General features: G+C 38.1%; 1 protein-coding gene across 1 annotated transcript; it reads left to right on the top strand.

The window, feature by feature from the left end:
* Positions 1-13016, top strand: LOC121973193 (1-aminocyclopropane-1-carboxylate oxidase homolog 1-like). The gene is made up of 3 exons (XM_042524763.1): positions 1-516; positions 12171-12492; positions 12591-13016. Exons 1-3 carry the CDS (start codon positions 20-22, stop codon positions 12843-12845), a joined length of 1074 nt encoding a protein of 357 aa, XP_042380697.1. The 5' UTR covers positions 1-19; the 3' UTR covers positions 12846-13016.
* The last annotated feature ends 7919 nt before the right edge of the window (positions 13017-20935 follow it).

The following is a 20935-nucleotide window of genomic DNA, read 5'->3' as shown; positions in this document are numbered from 1 at the left end:
CTCCCAAGTTTTTTCAGTCATGTCCGCAACCTACGACAGAGCCTCTGCCATCAAGGCCTTCGATGAGTCTAAGTCCGGCGTCAAAGGCCTCGTCGACGCAGGCGTCGACGAGCTCCCAGCTTTCTTCGTCGCTCCACCTACCCAAGTCGACCCCAAATCCACATCCAACCACCAAATTCCTATCGTAGACCTTAAGGATGTACAGGCCGATGAATCACGGAGGAAGCAAGCGGTGGAGGAGTTGATGCACGCTGCGACGACGTATGGCTTCTTTCAAGTCGTGAATCACGGAATTGCAGCGGACGTGCTCGACTCAATGCTCCGAGGAGTGACGCAGTTCCATGAGGGGCCGATTGAGGTGAAGAAGCAGTACTACACGAGAGATTTGAGGAAGAAGGTGCGCTTCAATAGCAACTTCGATCTCTACGTTTCGAGAGTAGCCAATTGGAGGGATACTCTGTCCTGTACCATGGCGCCGGAGCCTCCACAATCGGAGGAATTGCCCGACGCATGCAGGTAAATGAAAAGCGTCTCACCACAAACTGAGACCTTCCTATTTTGCAATTGAGAAAGCGAACCTAATCCTAGATTCTCATTTCGAGAAAGTGATATAAAGTTAGTTTCTTTTGTGAATATTGCAAAATTCTCTTTCTTAGTTAGCTTTAGAAGTTGGATTTCAATATATAATTGCATTATTATTTTCTTCACTAGTTTTCGCAGTCATGGTTATAACTAAGTAATTGTCAAATTAAGTGCTGATCGTGGGTGTGGCTGGTCACAATTAGCAAATATGATCTTGATGCACATATGTGATTTCCTTAAGGCTTAATTCATGCTCGCCATAAGTGTGCAGTTGGTTCTGACGAATTTCCTATAGGATACAATGATATTGTCGCCTTGATCCATCTTATTGTCCAAGAAGGGCATATGGTTCACCTTACCAAAAATAAAGTCATTGCAATCTGCCTTGAATTTCACTAAATTGGGTGGTTGCAGAGAAGAAGGATCTGTAATGTAGATGGGAGAGGAGTGGTTGTTATATTTTGTGAATTCAAATGAATTCGAACTAATCTGCCTGACTACTTCTTTTTGCTATTTATGTACTAGTCCATGCGTCTTCACTGTTTTGTGTTGGTTGGCCTTCATTTGTTTGGATTTGATTTCAAATTGCTTGTCTCGCCACTTGTCCATGTGCACATGGCCCATATGGATATTATACGTACCACAAACCTTATGGCTTCACCACTAGTTTAATGTTTGCTTAGTTGTGTCTTTATTTCCTTCCAAAAGCTAGGTGTGGGACTAAAGCAACTCAACTATATGCCACGAATCTAGGAGTTCCCTTAGCGGTGTTTCATAAGGTGATTTGGGAAGCAATGAATTCACATTGAGGTTTACAACAAACATAAGGAGGAATATATTTCCTAGGCTGATAAAAGATTTAGAAGAGGTGCCCAAGGAGGATATTAAAGTGAAGGACAAGCTAAGAGGAAAATATGAAATCGACACAGAGCAAGAAGAATTTAAATAGCACCAATGAAAGAGACATAAGAATATTTAAGGTATTAGATAAACCAATATAGAGAAGGGGAGAGATAAGACTACTAGAGAGAGGCGCTTAGAGATTAAAAATGACTTGACCTCGGAGATGCTGAAGGAACTAATTTTGAAGAATTTCTATGTTCCAAGCATGAAAATTACAATGTCAGCATGACACATATGCCTCAAAACACGTGAATGCCTTTAAATCTTGGATGTCTTTGTGAAATTTTAGATTTTTCTTTGTTGTTGATGTTTTCTAACAACATTGTGTTAGATAGCACATCATTGGTTTTTCAGGTTGCCATTAGAAGAATTGCTAGTTTCAAGAATTTTAATTAGAGTTTTGTAGCATATTTCTTTGGTATTAGTCAAATCTATCAAAGGGCAAATAGTTTGACACAATGGCAAGGAGGTGATAAGTTGCTTTCAAAATTTCTAAAATGGTTTGTTAAGGTAGCTAGATTGCCTTGAAACCTCTTAGAATTTGCATTCTTTGTATGAAAACCCCCAAGGGACTATGTAGAAATTTTAGAAAGAGCAAGTAGGTAGTGTTGATGATGTGATGCAAGTAAAGACAACAGAGACCAAACCTCCAAGGGTCAATGAGCTAAGGAGGTTTCAATAAAAAAGAATCACTATCACTCAACAGAGTTTAACAAATGCTCACTTGTGATGAGAAGACCCAAAGGAATGCTTCACAATCATAATTACTAATGGAAATCAGAGATTAGAACTTACCATTGCCCCAATCACAACCACTTCAGGTAACATTCTATAAGAAGGATAGGATGTAGATGAATTATTGTCGATACCATTGTGAGCATGGTTATTATAAAGATGATTGCTTACACTTGAAAATCTAGATGGAGGAGCATATCATGAAAATACATTTGCCAAAATTTGTGTTTCATCCAAAGGAGAAAGAACAATACTGGGAGTCAATCCAAAAGCATATTTACTTATAATTAGCAGACAAACATCAAGAGGGGAGAGTAGTAGTAAGTAAGCATCTCATGCCCGTAGGAAGCCTTTTTAATTTGTTTTGCATGTAGAGCCAAGTACAGTGAGATCTAATGTTATCGAAGGAAAATGTTGGGTTAATCGTCATCAAGATGCTTGGGTGATCTAAAGTATAAATTGTGAATTGTTTACTTAGAGGGTTGTCATGGATATGCCAGTTTGACACTACTATACTATTTTTAGATACTTGGGGTATTAGTTCTAAATTGCTAATACAATGCTATGACATTAACGAAGAGGTTGGGAAGCATCACATTATAGAGATAGGTCTAAACTATCTTGGAGCTTTTCCAAGGATCATCTATGTATTTTATTTTCTAGTGGGATCAAAGAGTCTTACCTTTGAACTCTATAAAAAGATTCTATAAATCACCTATTAGTTTTTTACCAAGCTATGAGAAACTCAACACAAATCAATGTTTGGCCGATAAAGTCAACTAGTTTCACCATGGAATGATTAATCACTTGAATCCTTTGAGGCTTCGACCCCAAGTCTTGGGCTTTAAGGACAAACCTTGACTCTCTTTAGAGACTTGAAGCGGTGTGTTTCTTGCGACCCCCTTGATATATGGTATTTGTCTCTTCAAATTGTGATAGGTTTAAAGGCATTGGAGCATGTGGGGTCTAAGATAGGAGATTTGGCGGACTAAAATAACCAATAGAGTTGATGTTCATATCTAGAGAATAAATGCATTAATTTGAATAAGGAAAAAAAAATAAATAGTCAATTCTGTACGATATTTGTGGTGTCACATGTCACAATGGGATAATTAAGTTTCTAGGCTAAACCACTTAACATAACATGTTTAAATTCAAGTTAATGGTAGCTCTCTCATCTAAGTTGATAAAACTTATCTATTTAACTCACAATGTGGATTATACTTAGGGTGTCGTAGTGTGCATGCCACATTTTAAGTGTTGGCATTCTCACCCAAGCTCATCTCACTAACTCATAGCCAAGAATCATACGTTTTATAAACTCAGTATTGAATGAATAAATTGATAAAATAAAATAAATAAGTTATTAAGAGAGTTAAATAAAATTAATAAATTTAATGAGTTTAAGGTAGAATAGTCTTGCATCAGAGAATTAAAGGCAAATGAGTTGTAAAATTAGTTTTAATAGAAAGGTATAATAGTCTCACATCAAAGAATTCAAAGCAAATAAGTTGTAAAATTAGCTTTAATAGAAAGGTAGAATAGTTTCACATCATTATTCAAGACAAATAGGTTAAAAAAATAACTTTAACAGAATGATAGAATAGGTTAATTAATATTCAACCACACCATTAATATCACTAAAATATTATTAAATAAAAAACTATGATTAAAGAAATCTAAATAAAATATAAAATTAAAAAAAAAATTTAATGAACCCGTGGTTTAACTCGAAAATTGAACTGCCAGACTATCGATTCTCCGGGTCAACAGTTAACCAACCTGTTGACTTGGTTACAGGTCCGGGCTAGGTCTAGTTCAGACCCAGCTTTCGGTCGAGTCTAGTTAGGATCTCATATATTGGATAAGTTTTGAGTTAATACAATTTTCAAGTTTTGAAAATCAGTTCTTTTGGGTGAGAAGTGGTAACCTTCCTCAAAATGAGGATGATATTTCTATTCGCCCATTATGTTGAGTAGTTTCTTACCACTTTGGACACATAATCTTCACTCTGGTTCAACTTGCTAAATTCGCCTATGTCAACTTAGCATTAAAAGCCACGTTGCCTAGATCTTCAGCCAAATTCCACCTCAACTCTTGTAGCTAGAGGCAATTTAATACTTGTGCAACTCAGAAAAGATGCACACCTTACAACCCAACTGAACCCAAATCAATCAAACTCCAAGCAATTTAGCTGAATTCTAATCTTTAATTCTTTACTCACATAGACCAAACAGTAGGATCGTAGACGTGCTAGAGGGGGAGGGGGTGTGGGGGTGAATAGCACGCGTTGCTTTTATGTTCGTTTCGTAAAACTCAAAGTAAGTATGCAGTGAAAATAAAGAATGAACCAAAGGCAATCGCTAACACAATTTCTTTTACTTGGTTCGGAGTCTGTGGCGACTCATACTCCAAAGCCCGCGATCGTTGATCGCTTTCGGTGGGCAATCACTATAAGTTCGGAAAGCTTTACAAGGAAACAATACAAGTACGAAGCTTTACAAATATGAATAACAACTTGTTACCGACGACTTGGTGAAATCAATCTTCTGGCTTTGATCGTCGTCGGAGTAGTGTTTACACGTTCCGGACTGCGCGCAGTTGTTTGTTCTTTATCTTAGAAATTGTTGTCCGAAGTAGCTAGCCGAGACCCCTTTTTATAGCAGCTTCAAGCCTGATCCAGATCCCTTGATATTCGGGATCAAGCCTTGACTTGACCCGGATCGGTCGACCGATCCCCTGATTCGGTTGACCGAACCTACTGAACTTGCTCGGCCTTCCGTCCAGATGTAGCCTCTCTGCATAACGCCTGCGTTCGGTTGACTGATCCCTCTGTTCGATCGATCGATCAGCCGATGGTTTCTGCCTCATCTGATCCGATCAACTCGCTCGACCAGGTCTCTGTCTATCTTTGGTTCGGTCGACCGATCCCGAGGTTCAGTCGACCGATCCCTCTAGTCAACCCTTCACCGAGAGTTGGATTCTGATCCTTTGTGTACTGGGGTTCGGTCGACGGATTAGGTCGTTCGGTTGGCCTATTAAGTTTGACCCTGCAGAACTATTAGTTTCCTGCAAAATAGAGTTAGGCAAATAGAGCAAATGATATTAAACAATTAAGTTGACAGCTTTCGGACTGTCCGATTCTAACTTCGAAATTCCCGAAAACTCTAGGTTGAACCAACGCTTACTGTTCTCTCTTCGGGGAACACGTCCTCACCTACTCCTCTCAAGAGAGTTTACCTGTTGCCAGATCGGTCCTTTAGACTGACTGGACTTTCTGCCTAAGGTTACCATCCCTTAGGACCTAGGGTTACCACCCCATAGGGTTTTCCTCAGCCTAGGGTTACCGCCCCTAGGACCTAGGGTTACCACCCCCTAGGGCTTTCCATAGCCTAGGGTTACCGCCCCCTAGGACCTAGGGTTATCACCCCCTAGGGTTTTCCACCTGCCTAACTGTAGTTAGGACTTTCCATCACCTAGGGTTATCGCACCCTAGGACCTAAGGTTACCACCCCCTAAGGTTTTCCACCTTCTTAGAATCCATTAGGACTTTTGCCTAAGTACACTTAGGACTTTTCTTGCAAGCTCATTCAAACCTGTTAGATAACAAGTAACCTTAACTTTGAACCCTTTGCCATTATCCATCGTCTGATGCTTTCCGCACCAACAATCTTCCCATTTTTGATTATAGAAATACAATTCAAAGTTAAGTAAAACATAAAGCAATAAAGCGATAATCAGGAAGAGAAATGCAGCAGAAATGTAAATTGCATTTAGTACAACTTGTTATTGCTCCCCCTTAACCACTTAACTTTCTCTTTTTCTTAACTTTAATCTTCTCTCCCCCTTTGCCATAAATCAAAAATAATACTAATTAGAGAGAAGGATGTAAAGATAGGAAATTTATCCTTTTTAACTTTTAGCTCCCCCTGAAAGATAGCATTTAAAAAAAAACTTAGCTAATTTTTAAGCGTGGAAAGGAACTTGGATTTTTCAAAAAGACTTAATTAATCTTTAGTTGTAAAACTGACTTAGCTTTTTCCAAACACGGAGCTAAATTAGAAATGCTTTGAAAATGCTTAGCTTTTTCAAGAAACTTTTCTTTGAAAAAGATTTTAATAAACACCTAGCTTTTTTTTTTAAAATGTTTGATAAACACTTGGCTTTAAAAAGAATCCCTTGTAAAAATTCTTAGATAAGAAAATGATTTCGTTGAAAATTACTTAAAAATACTTTATCACATACTTAGCTTTATCAAAACTTAGTTAAGTACTTAGATTTTCAAAAGATTTTGATAGAAGCTTAGCTTAAGTACTTAGCTTTCTGAATAGAAATTTTGAAAAAAAAAACTTGGCTTTAAAAAGTTTGATTTTGAAAAAGACTTAGCTTTAAAAAGATTTTGATAGGGACTAAGCTTTAAAACAGAGTTTGATGAAAAACATAGTTATTTGAAAAGGTTTTGATAGAAAGTATAGTTTAAGTACTTAGCTTGAAGGAGATTTTCATTAAAGCATAGTTAAGCTTGAAAAATACTTAGCTTAAAAAATTATAAAAATTTGGCTTAATGAAAATTTAGCTCTCTAAAAAGAAGTTGATAAGAACTTAGCTTTAATACTTAGCTTTATAAAGGTTTTGAAAAAAGGCTTAGTTAAAAGTACTCAGCTTAAAAAGGATTTTGATTAAATCTTAGTTAAAAATTTTTTGATAAAAACTAAGTTAAGTACTTAGCTAAAAACAGTTGATAAAAACTTAGTTAAATACATAGTTTAAAAATCTTTTTGATAAAAATACTTTTAGCTTTTAAAAATATTGTGATAAAAACTTCACTACGAATATTTTGATAAAACTTAGCTTTAAAAATATTTTGATAAACATTTAGCTAAGAAGATTTTCATAAAAGCATAGTCAAGCTTGAAAAATACTTTGCTTTTTCAAAAAAAACTTTGTCAAGTACTTAGTTAAAAAAAATTTGATAAAAATACTTTAGCTTAAAAATAATTTTGTTTAAATAAAAACTGAATTTTCTTTTTCAAAAATACTTTTAATTTGAAAGTTTGAAAAAGAATATTTTAACTTTCAAAGATATTTAACTTGACTCGTTTCACTCCCCTTAAAAAAAACCTCTTTAAGTTTTAAAGTTCTAGAGTCCAAGCATGAATAACAACATATTTCAATCGGAATTCAATTCGATATTACCTATTCCGATTACCTTAAATTTTCCGTCGTTGCCGAACGCAATTGACCCTAAGTTCTTGAGTTGTAGCTTAGTGAATTTCAATCTGTCTTCAGTCATGTGTTTGGAGCATCCACTATCTAACATCCATTGATCCAAATCTTTATGTTCCTACACATAAAGTATTTGATTTGGTTCAATTTGACGGATCAAAAGATAGTTTGATTGAAATCAACTCCTTAATATTCCATCTCATCCAGTCTAGATTGTCAAATATGTTATTCCTATGGGTAATTGTGAGATGGTTTTGTGTTTAATTGAATTTATTAAGTTAAATTAAGTTATGAATTGGTTAGATTAATTAGTTTGAATAAGATTTATTAATTAAGATTTATTAATTTAGATTAATTAAGATTTAGAAAGATTTATTAATTCAGATTACATCTAAATTTTACCAAAGTCCATCTCACCCTTTTCTAAATTATCAATCAGGGAACCTTATAGGTTTTTGTAAGATGGTTAATTTTATCTTTGATTTATATTATCATCTAAGGATTGATTTACATTTGAGTTAGACTCAGATTTTACAATAAGTCAATTAAATATTCATTTCAATGATTGGCTTCCAGGCTGTGGCGAGGAACTAGGCCTTCTTGGGTATGAGATCATCCACCACTTCTAGACAAAGTCTTTCAAAGAAATTGGATATTTAATTTCCTTTCTGAAACTTCTAGGTCTAACTAGTTAAGTTTAAATCACCCCTAGGTCCTTGTCTATCCTAGTCTAAGCATGCATAATGAAAGCAGTAAGGCAAGAATCAAACAAATCTATTTATTGATAAAAATAGTTTTTCTATTGACTCCCTCTGGATCATAGTCTCAATAAGGTCTATCAAGGTAATGGATTTGATCCTTGGGGACCTAATATTGACCAAGTCTAACTTGATTAATCAAGTTTGACTTGGGAGCCATGCTTGTACTAATTTTCTATTTGTTCTATTTACAAGCGATAAGTAAGATTTGTATTTTTGTTTAGACTTAAATCCAAGTCTAGATCGGTTGTAGACGACTCTTTATTTTCCAATAATCAGATCAAGATTCTTGGAACCCAAGGTGAACCATTTTAACGTGTCCTTAAGTTCTTTAACTTGAGTTTTCAAATTAGAATTTTCCTCCTCAAGTTGTTGGACTTGAGTTGAATTTCCATTTTGAACTGGCTCAGTCAAAGGACTTAGTTTAGTCTCCTCCTTAAGGATTGTTACCTCCTTTTGGAGTGACTTGACTTGGAGGTTGGATTTGGCTAATTTACGCATAAGATAATTAACTAAATTATGCAAGTGAGAGGTTCTTACAGTGGGGTTAGGCCCTTCGGAAACGGATACGGATCCGTGGTTTCTCTCGGATTCTGTTTCTGACTCGCTCTCGGTTTTTGATTCGTCGACTTGCTCTCGGGCCGTAAGCGCGAGGAAGCTCATTCGTTCAAGCTCTTCGAGTCTTCTAAAGAAGACTCATCCTATGTCGCCTGCAGTGCTTTCTTCTTCCTTTGCTTCTTTGTTTCCTTTTGGTTTGGACAGTTGACTTTGATGTGTTCCTTCTTGTTGCAGCCGTAGCAGGTTACCTCAGACTTCATTTTTGGACTTGCTTGCATCATCTTCTTGATGTCCTTCTTGGTGAATCCTTTCTTCTTTTTATAGTGTTTTCGTACCAGATTAACTAGCTCAGCTGTGATTTCATCGTCGTCGTTATCCAAGTCCGGTTCTTCTTCGGACTCGGGTTCAGTTCTGTGCTTTGCTTTTGCTTCTCGCGTTCTGGTCGTACCTGCAATCAAAACAATACCTTTCTCGGCCATAGGTGTATTAGTCTGTTCATGTAATTCAAACTTTAAAAATAATTCATCTAATCTAATTGAGGAAAGGTCCTTAGAGACCTTGTAAGTATCTACCATGGATGCCCACAAGGTGTTCCTAGAAAATGCATTTAATGCATACCTGATGACGTCACAATTTTCCACCTTCTGTCCGATTGCGTAGAGACCGTTAAGAAGATCTTAGATGTGTGCGTGTAGTTGACTTGTAGATTTGTCATCCTATATTTTTATGTTATACAACTTATTTAAAATTAAATCTCTTTTACTTACCTTAGTATCAGAGGTCCCTTCATGCAGCTCAATTAGCTTCTCACAAGTCTTTGGCGCTTGAGAACAGGCCTACTCGGTTTAGCTCCTCCTTTATTAAACCACATTGAAAAGTACATGTCGCTTTGGCGTTGGCCTCGACCTTCTTCATCAGACTTGTGTCCCAGTTCTCGCATGATGCAGGTTTTCAGAGCCATCGAGTGGGAGTGAGATGCCGATTTTGATGATCATCCACATCTCAAGTTGGGTTTGAAAGTAGTACTCCATTCGACCCTTCCAGTAGCCAAAATCTTCGCCGGAGAAAAGAGGCGGGCGAGCTGTGCTGTAGCCTTCTTGGTGAGCCATTATAGAAGTAAATCTCGCACACAAAAAGAGAAAAAGAAGCAAATGTCCCAAGACTTGGTCTTAGATTAGCAGTGCGGTAGAAAAATAAAACTAGCAATTCACAAATTTCAAAAAAAATAATTAAATATTTTAAAAAATATTACTGTTAATTTTAGTTTTTTTAAAATAACCCCCTCTACTCGATTGACGATTTCACCAATTCGGAGCGGCCATGCTCTAATACCAATTGTAGAATCGTAGACGTGCTAGAGTGGGGGGTGGGGGGTGAATAGCACGCGTTGCTTTTACGTTCGTTGCAAGAAGATTAAAGTTAAGAAAAAGAGAAAGTTAAGTGGTTAAGAGGGAGCAATAACAAGTTGTACTAAATGCAATTTACATTTCTGCTGTATTTCTCTTCCTGATTATCGCTTTATTGCTTTATGTTTTACTTAACTTTGAATTGTGTTGTCATAATTAAAAAGGGGGAGATTGTTGGTGCGGGAAGCATCAGACGATCGAACATATGTTTTGATAATGACAAAGGGTTCAAAGTTAATGTTACTTGTTATCTAACAGGTTTGAATGAGCTTGCAAGAAAAATCCTAAGTGTACTTAGGCAAAAGTCCTAGTGGATTCTAGGCAAGTGGAAAACCCTAGGGGTTGGTAACCATAGGTCCTAGGGGGCGGTAACCCTGGGTTGAGGAAAACTCTAGGGGGTGGTAACCTTAGGTTCTAAGGGGCGGTAATCCTAGGCTGGGGAAAACTCTAACCCTAGGTCCTAGGGGGTGGTTACCTTAGGTCCTAGGGGTGGTAACCCTAGGTCCTAGGGGGTGATAACCCTGGCAGAAAGTCTAGTCGGTCTGAAGGACCGATCTGGCAACAGGTAAACTCTCCTGAGAGGAGTAGGTGGGAATGCGCTCCCTAAAGAGGGAACAGTAGACGTCGGTTCTACCTAGGGTTTTCGAGAAATCTGAAGTCGGACAGTCCGAAGGCTGTCAACTTAATTGTTTAATATCATTTGCTCTATTTGCCTAACTCTGTTTTGCAGGAAACTAACAGTTCTGCATGGTCAGATTTGATTGGTCGACCGAACCCCAGTAGACAAAGGATCAAAATCCAGCTCTACGTGAAGGGTTGACCAGAGGGATCGGTTGACCAAACCTCGGGATCTATCGACCGAACTGAAGATAGACAGAGACTTGGTCGAGCGAGTTGATCGAATCAAATGGGGCAGAGACCATCGGTTGATCGGTCGACCGAGCAGAGGGATCAATTGACCGAACGCATGCGCTATCCAGAGAGGCTGCATCTGGACGGAAGGTCGGATAAGTTCAGCAGGTTCGGTCGACCGAACCAGGGGATCGATCGACCGATCCAGGTCGAGTCAAGGCTTGATCCCGAAGATCAGGGGATCTGGATCAGGCTTGAAGCTGCTATAAAAAGGAGTCTCGGATAGTTACTTCGGACAACAATTTCTAAGATCAAGAACAAACAACTGCGCGCACTCCGGAACGTCTAAACACTGCTCTGACGACGATCAAAGCCCAAAAATTGATTTCACCAAGTCGTCGGTAACAAGTTGTAATTCATATTTGTAAAGCTTCATACTTGTATTGTTTCCTTGTAAAGCTAACGATCTCAGGTCTTGGAGTATGAGTCGCCACAAGCTCCGAACCAAGTAAAAGAAATTGTATTAGCGATTGCCTTTGGTTCTTTCTTTATTTCCGCTGCATACTTACTTTGAGTTTTACGAAACGAACGTAAAAGCAACGCATGCTATTTACCCCCCAAAACACGTCTACGATCCTACACAAACTCTAAGCAGCTCAGTTGAATTGAACTTATAACTCCATTTAATTCAGTTGAATCCTCTCAACCTAATCTCTGCTAGACCTCAATTGAGGTATGAGCTAGTTGGAGCAGCTAACAATCTTCTACATCTATTGTAGTATTAACTATCATAATAGGTATCTTTTGAGATTTGAACATTCCAATATAGAAGGTCCTTGGTTACTTCTTGAGTATTGAGTATTGCTTACCCCATATTCAGATTAACAGGGGAAATAACATCTTCTCTTGTTTGCATATGGGAAGGTGATAGACTTTCTAGTCTTAGCTAATCTTGCAGCTAGTTATAGCTGTGTTTTTTTCTCTTATCATCAGAGACTGAAGCTTCTAAACCAGCTTTATTAATTCGTTAATGTATTAATTCTCTTTTCTCTAAAAGATATCGATTTTTTGCTCGAATTATCTCAAAATTAACTTGTATATCAATTTCTTTCCTGATTGTGATGAAAAAAAAAACCTTTTGCAAATGCAGAGATATTATCTTCCAGTTCGTAAACCAAATTCAAAGCTTGGGAACACTTCTGCTGGAGTTGCTCTCGGAGGCTCTTGGCCTCCATAGTGATCATTTGATACAGATGGAGTGTGACAAAGGACTTCTTGTTCTAGGTCACTACTATCCACCCTGCCCACAGCCTGACCTCACTCTCGGAGTCAGCAAGCATTCTGATCCTGGTTTCATCACCATCCTTCTACAAGATCAGATTGGTGGCCTTCAAGTAATGCACCAAAACCAGTGGCTTGATGTCCCTCCCTCTACAGGAGCTTTAGTTGTAAATATTGGAGACCTTTTGCAGGTATGTGCTTTGTTTATGAACCCACTTCATTGACAAATCAGGAAATCTTTTGCCTAAAATGTTAAACCAAGGTTTGGTGCTTGCATTTGATATTGCAGTTAATAACTAATGATAAGTTTAGGAGTGCTGACCATCGCGTGCTGATAAAGAAGGGAGGTCCAAGAACTTCGGTGGCTTGCTTCTTCATCACAACTCAGGTTTGGTCATCAACACAGTTATATGGCCCAATCAAGGAGTTGTTGTCAATAGAAACCCCCCCACTTTATAGAGAAGTCACAGTGAGAGACTACTACACATACAACTACAATAAAGGAATTGATGGACGATCAGCCTTAGATAGCTACAAGTTATGATTGAAAATGCGTGTTAGGCTGTTGTGAGTTACAACTATTTAAGGTCTGTTGTAGACTAAAAGTTTGGCTGTGGAGTAAGCAATAAAAATATTTATGTAATAAACGAGAGTTGCTGTTAGTTTATGAATTTGTACTGGAGTTATATATAATCTTTAATTTGGCACGGCATGGGGAAAAAGATAGATGGGAAATCAACCTTGTGAAAGTCTTTGGATGCCATTCACAGCCATTCCCTCTATGTAATCTTATGTTGGATCGGGTGGTCGTGCAATCTGAGTGCGGATAAAATGACGGTATAATATCGCTTTGACGAAGTCGAGGTTAGAGTTGAACTCTATCTCTTTAAGAAGAATTTGTCCCGTACACAGTGCTCACAAAATATGATAATCGTCTCTCAAGATACAATGACTTTATCTTGCAATAGCAGCACTGCAAATCACAAGACCTTCAAACCAAAGATGCTTTTCGAACTCTCCAAATGCAAGTATGGAATGCAATGCTTGTTTTACTTTGAATTGGAATGAAAAATGAGAGTGTGAGGGATTGTTATGTTGCCGCAAGTGCACGGCTACGTCGTCAGTAATATAAAAGATTGTCGAATCCACAGGGACTGTGTATAAGCACTAGTAATTTTTTACGGAGAATTAGCTAAACAATTGATGGTTGAGAGTTACGTGCTAAGTAAAGAGAAATGAGATTGAGAAACGGAGAGAGAGAGAGAGAGAAACTTGATTTGGGAGATGTTATAGGGGTTCGGTTTCATTGTGATATTTATTAATGTATCATTGTTCACCAATTGCCCATCCTCAATTCTCATATACTTGGAAGCTAAATTCATTACCGACTCTTCCCTGTGTTAAACCAAAATGCTATTTGGATAAATATCTCAATTTATTAAATAAAAACAATTGCTATAAAGTCCGATAACGGGTCATCCCTATCACTAGGGCCCCTCGGCCATAAATCATATCCAATTCCCTACTTGTGGAGAATTACTTCTCCTTTTCTAGACATCCGGAAACGGGTTATCCTTGTCACCAGGTCTCCTCGGTCAGGCATTCCTTCTATGGGATTAACAATTCTACACTAACATTTAATCAAACATGAGAATTAAGTTCAAACACAATACATGCTGATATCGTCGATTATTGGAGAAATGATGGAGAAATACCTTGCGAAAATCCTTGAAACAGTGAATAGAATTATCTAGTAATCACTTGAACCACCTTTGAGCAGCTCCTCCAAAGGTAGTAAGGAACATCCGACATTTAACACCGTCGATAAATTGTTAAAGAAGAATCACATTTTCAAATTTAAGAAGATGATCTTCTGGATCGATTGTTCTAGAATATTCTCTGATATTTAAGTTTTGATAATGCTTCGGCAGAGGATCATCCAACACTCATCGAGAAAATGGAATGGCAATCCTCTTAGGAGAACTATAGCTGGCTACGATCTTTCCTTTGTGTTTGGCCCATATAAGCGCTTCTCCAGAAGATTCTTGTGCAACTTCCCTTCGTCCTTGCTCCAAAGGTGTGCGAAGAAATACTTGAGGATGTCAAACTGGGGAGAGAGGAGTAGGAAGCAAACAAGCAGGATCCTCCTCTTCCCCCCTTCTCTCCCTGAGATAAGCAATTGTTGATATCGCCTGATTTGGAGCTATGGGCAATGTACCACCAGTATTGACTTGTTATTGTTATTGTAATAGTTTTTGCACTCTGGCGTTGATGAGTAACTCCATATATTCTTGCATCATAGTTATGGTATTAGGTTTTCCAGCTTCCTCCACATCGCAGCTTCAGATCTATGTGAAGATTCCCATAGACGCCGCCAAATTTGATCCTATCTGAAACCTGCGAGGTGATGCGCTGGCCCCGGTGAATGGCGATTTCTGATGAAGATGAATTCCTGAAGATCCGAAAGAACTCCTCAACAATCCTACGCACAATGAGACGAGCTAACAAAGCGTTAGTGACCTAGAACCAAGGTGGAGATCCCTAGCTAGGCCCTCCGACGCTCAAATCAGTTCCTCTCTCGAAGATGGAAGAAGAAGAAGAACAGTAACTCAAGTACTTGGAAACAGAGTTTGGATGCTAGAATTTGCTTACCTTGCCAACAGAGAGAATCCCCCTTTTTATATTACCTCATATAATCTCCGTAGTCATGAGGTGGTCCCCAGTTTGTTAGAGTTTGTTAGAAGATGAAGTTATTCTCTAGTCTTGGTGTAATAATCATTTAAGGAATCTTTTTTGTACCCCAGATCTACCTGTTTTATTTTTTGTGACTCATATTCATGATAAAGTATGCATAAGAACACGTCACTACGACTAAAGAAGCTTCTAGAAGATATTTCCTGCCAAATTCGTCAGGCTGTGATACTTATGTACTTCTGTTGAGTATGTCTCGACCGGTTGTTCAAGTCAGTCGTATATATATATATATATATTGAGAATACTTTCTGTTAAGCGTGTCTTGGTCGGTCATTCAAGCCGACCATATATATATTAAGAATACTTTGTGTTAAGCGTATCTTGGTCAGTCATTCAAGCCGACCACATATATATTGAGAATACCTTTTGTTAAACATATTTCGACCGGTCATTCAACTCGGCCACATATATATGTTGAAAATATCTTCTGTTAAGCATGTTTCTGTCGGTCATTCAAGCCGGTCACATATATATGTTGAGAATACCTTCTGTTAAGCATGTTCTGGTCAGGAATGTACTATAAGCTTTATAAGGCTAAATACTTTTATGGTAAGTCGGGCTTTGTCCGGCCGAGCATGTGTAAGCGCATTGGTGCTCACTCGGCCTTCACTCGGACGGTAATATACTAAAAGCTGTATAACGATAAATACCTTTATGCTTGGTCGGGCTTTGTCTGGACGAGCGCATGTAAGCACATTGATGCTCGCTCGGCCTTCACTCGGCTGGTAATACACTAAAAAAGCTGTATAAGGCTAAATACCTTTACGCTCGGTCGGACTTCGCCTAACTGAGCGCATGTAAGCCCATTGGTACTCGCTCGGCCTTCACTCAGCCAGTAATATACTAAAAGCCGTATAAGGATAAATACCTTTATGCTTGATCGGGCTTTGTCTGGCCGAGCGCATGTAAGCACATTGGTGCTCGCTCGACCTTCACTCGGCTGAGCATGTGTAAACACATTGGTATTCACTCGGCCTTCACTCGGTCGGTAATATATTAAAAGCTCTATAAGGCTAAATACCTTTATGCTCAGTCGAACTTTACCTGATCGAGCACCTGCAAAAATCCTTTTATTTGGTCATTCATTATCCTATTAATCATACATTCACCCAGCTATATACCCCTCTTATCTTTCTCGACCATGACCTCTACTTCATTTGCTAGGCCGATCCACCATAACACATATCACATGCATATAAGATCAAATAGATACAAGGCATGGTAATGTCATATAGATAGGAAATTGACATATCCATAAATTCTTACATCAATCCACATCATAATTATTCTTGAATCCTAGAGCAATAGATCAACTCCATATCATGAAGGGAAGAATCCAAAGGTATAAGAATTGAAAGCATCGAAACTCAACTAGAAGAGGAAGGGAGAAGAAACTTATCCAATTGCGTTGAGTGATTTTCGGATCCAATCCTTTACTTTCGGAGTCAATGAGATGATGAAAACGGCCTTGGATCGTCAAATGGAGGTGGAGAGAATGTTGATCGACACCAAATTGGATCTCCCAAAGGGAGAAATTTCCTCCCCTTGGAAAGGGGAAGAACTCCCCTTAAATAGTGCTGGGCACGAGCCTGGCACAGCTCGTGCCACGACAGTGTTGCATCCACACGACCAACCTCTGCTTGTCCTTTGGTCAGGTGACACGACCATGTGGATTCACACGGTCGTGTTTTGCTTGGTCTCTGGATGAACCACACGGTTGTATGGATTTCACATGGCCAAGTTCTGCTCCTCCTCTGGAAGGCCACACGGTCGTGCGACTTCACACGTCCGTGGTCATCTCCTCCTCTGCTTTTTGGCATGGCCGTATGTAATCACACGACCAGAGTCTTCTCCACCTCAGATAAGTGACACAGTCGTGTGAACTTCACACGGCCAAGCCCTTTGTCTTTGCTTGTTCTCGGAATCATCTACGAGCGTCGTTTTCATCCCAAAAGTGGCTCTCGTCAACAGAAAAATACACAAAGAGTAGATCTCCGATAAAGAAGAGTCATTATGCTGAACATATGATAACTGGTGTAGAAATGCACAAATCAAGCGCAAATAAAGTATGTGAATGTGGGTCAAAGCATGCATAAAAGTGTATATAATATACGCACATCACACCCTCAAACTTGAACCTTTGCTCGTCCTCAAGCAAAATGTCACAATCTAAATTCATGTGCTCCTATAATGCATCAGAATCCCTAGTGTACTTGCCTAACTCTATCAACTAGTTTCATTGGTGAGCATGATTGTGGAGTAACTTAAGTATGACCTAAGTATAAGTTCTTGTGAACAGTGCAATAAGTGACTCAAGCTCTTCATGTTTTAATCTCTATCCTAGTTAAGTCGTCATCCAATTGAGCTCCTAATATTTCCGATAATATGCATTTACCTATCACACATTTGGTTCATATTTCTTAAACTACACAAGGTCTCAAAGAACTACTTAGAATCAAGATAAACATGACATTTATTTTTCCAGTAACTTAACTCGGTCTCAAAGGGATAAATTATTAGTTTCCACTCACGATACCTATTTTTTAATCCTTTATTCATATGATTTTTTTGGGTGCTTTATAGGATGAAGCACTAATCACATATGTAAGTATAATGTAAATGTTGAGATTTTGATTTTTTTTTTTTTCAAATAAGTTGACATGATCCGAGGTCATCCAGTAATCAAAATGTAATATAAGAAATCACCATGGGAATCTAAGTGTTAAATAATTCAGATGAATCATGACTATTCTAAAGTTATCCAATATCCAAATTTAAGTGAAGTGGAGGTAAGATCCTTATAGTCTCCTTAGGCGGCATATCAAATATCTTTGTGTATGAGATGAGAATATCTGTCTTTCACAAACATAATTAATATTAAGACATATAAATGAACAACAAAAGCAATCAATATCACAGTGATAGCCATAATGTACAAGATAAAGCTATGACAAACAACAACTGAGCAAATTTTGAGAGATTGCTTATGACATTCAGCATGAACTCTCCCACAATAAAGACTAAAAATGTTGAAGAGATTTTTTCATTGAGGAACCAACATAGTACTTACATTAGTGCATACTTGATAAGATCTATGTGTAAAATTTCAATTTCTTCTTGTGACCAATATGCAGGAGAGCCTGACACATGTTCAAACCCTAGCATAGGTTCATGGAGAACAAATCCTGCAAAGTACTGAATGGAAGTCATTGCATCCATATGATTGATCAGGCTTGGACCAAGAGAATTGAACTGGCCAACGATACTGTTGTTTTCACCTAAACTGTAGATGTCATCAACAACCATGCCACTCAAGCTATTTATTGCACTTGACTGGAAAGAAACCATAAGGGGATGATGGAAAGATGAAGGTGGGTTTGCTTGGTAGGAACCCATGTTAGAATCAGCTGCCATCTCTACCAGCCAAACTCCAAAGCAACAACCTTTCACACTTTATGATCTTATCATAACATACTCCACGTTAGCAAGCTATGAAAATAACAAAGCTAAATAGCACTATGTGCATGACATTGGTAGAAAGATGCACTACAGAGTGATATCCTTATTCATCAAGCTAATATCATCAAATAGAAGAAAGACAAGCCATAAGTCAAACCTGAAAGATAAAGGTGTATCACACTAGGCTTAGTTTGTTAAAGAAACATACCAAAGAATTATATCATACTTCTTTGTGCATCCTTGCAAACTCTCAACAAATTTTCTCGACGAAAAGAAACTCTCTTGAAAAGTTCTTCAATAGGCAGATGGGACTCAAAATCATATGCTTTCACATTTGAAGGATCATCTCTAATCAAATGGTCTACATGTATTGAATCTCGTGTTCTCGAAGCATCCCTGGATTTATTATGACCATGTGTCATTCGAGCTAATCATCCTACTTGTCATCCTTCTCCTTGCCAATCAAGAAGGAAAATAAGTAGAACTCACGGGTCATCCGAGATGGTAAGTGGTGGCATGGTAGCCACATGAGGTCGCGAGGTCGAACCGTAGGACTGTCGGGGGTAAATCCTCGGACCCTGTGCAACTCACCCCACCACCACTTGCCCGTTCAGCTGTCATGATTTACCTCCCTTGTGATGGCCTAGGTGTTGGTTGCTACTCGGAATATTGTTCTAGTTCCCCTGTACAAAAATTTGTACAAGCATAGAACTATCCTAGCTACCCATGTGCTCTATTAAAGTTAAAATTTGGATTGCAAACGATGCTTAACATTATTAATCCAAATTTCTCCTTTAGAAGTTAAATTTGGATTGGGAACGAAATTTAACATTCTTACTCCAAGTTCAACCGATGTGATCTTCCTAAGTTAAACCATATTACAGAAGTTATCAAATATCTATTTCAAAGATCGGCTTCCAGGTTAAACATGGTGAGACACTAGGCCTTCTTGGGTATGAGATCATCCACCACTTCATAGATAAAGTCTTACAAAGAAATCGGATATTTAACTTCTTACAGTAAACTAGGTTTAACTATAGAGACCTCAATAGAAACACATTATTGAAACATGAAATCGAAAAATAAAATTGATAACAAAAACGATAACTAAAATCGATAACATCTTGTATTTGGTTTTTCAAGATCTATACAAAAGATGAACTAGTTATGATGCGGAAACTAATAACTAGTTATACCTTTTGTAGCTTATAGACCTGTTGATCTTCTATTGTATTCCTCTCCTTCTCTTGGATGTCGTGTGAGCGACGATCTTCCAAGATGAAATTCACTTAAGCTTCTTCCAAGGCTTCCAAGATCCGGCCACCAAATAACCTCCAAGGGATGCTAGACAAGAGAGCTTCCTTCTCTTCTTCTTCTCCTTCAAGCAACCGGCCATCAAGAGATCTCCCACAATTAATGCCGCCGACCTCCAAGAGAGAAAAACAAAAGGAGAGAAGAGAAAGAACAAGGGCTGGCCACCAAGGAAGAATAGAGAGGAATAGAAGATGTCTTATTAAGTGAGGCACCCCCTCATTCCCTTTTATATTCCTTGGTCTTGTCAAAAAATGAAAGTTTTATAACAAAAAATAAAACTTCCTTTTCTCCCATGACATGGCCGGCCACAAGCTTGTGCTCCAAGCAAGGAAAGATTTTAAACAAAATTAAAATCTCTCTATTAAAATCCCTTTTGTGGATAGTTATAAAAGGAATGTTTTATAAATTAAAATCTCTCTTTTAAATCCTTTTATGGATATCTATAAAAGAAAAGATTTAAAATAAAACATGGTTACAAAAGGAAAGTTTTATAACAAAAATTAAAATCTTTCTTTCACATTATAGATAACTACAAATAAGAAAAAATTTCAAATCTCTCTTTTATTCCTTTGTAGAAAGCTATAAAAGGAAAGATTTTAAAATTTAAAACTCTCTTTTAAAACCATCATAAAAGGAAAGTTTTTAACAAAATAAAAACTCTTTTTATTTCCTTGTGTGACCAATCTAAAAAAGGAAAGTTTTATATTAAAATCATCCTTTTAAATCCTTTTAATGGATCTCTATAAAAGGAAAGATTTTACAAAAAATAAAACTTCCTTTTCTTCTTGTGTGTGGTCGGCCCCTTGCTTGGTCTCCAAGCAAGGCTTGGTCAGCCCTAGCTTGGGCTCCAAGCTTAGCTTGGCCAACCCCTTGCTTGGTCTCCAAGCAAAGCTTGGCCGACCTTAGCTTGGGCTTTAAGAAGCTAGGCTTTCGGGTGGATATAAGGCTTTATATAAGAGGCTACAATAGGGACCGAGAGGAGGAATTGGTTTTGGTCTTCCGATGAGCTTGAGCTTCCCGTGTTCGCCCTGAATATCCAACTCAAGTTCATCAATAATATCTCATTCCACTAAAGAGTTATTATTGCACTACCGCACCAATCCCATA

Source organism: Zingiber officinale, chromosome 4A (genome assembly GCF_018446385.1).
Source record: "Zingiber officinale cultivar Zhangliang chromosome 4A, Zo_v1.1, whole genome shotgun sequence".
In the NCBI taxonomy this organism is placed as follows: Eukaryota; Viridiplantae; Streptophyta; class Magnoliopsida; order Zingiberales; family Zingiberaceae; genus Zingiber; species Zingiber officinale.
Note: the sequence above shows the minus strand (reverse complement) of the source record. Positions and strands in the feature narration are given on the sequence as shown.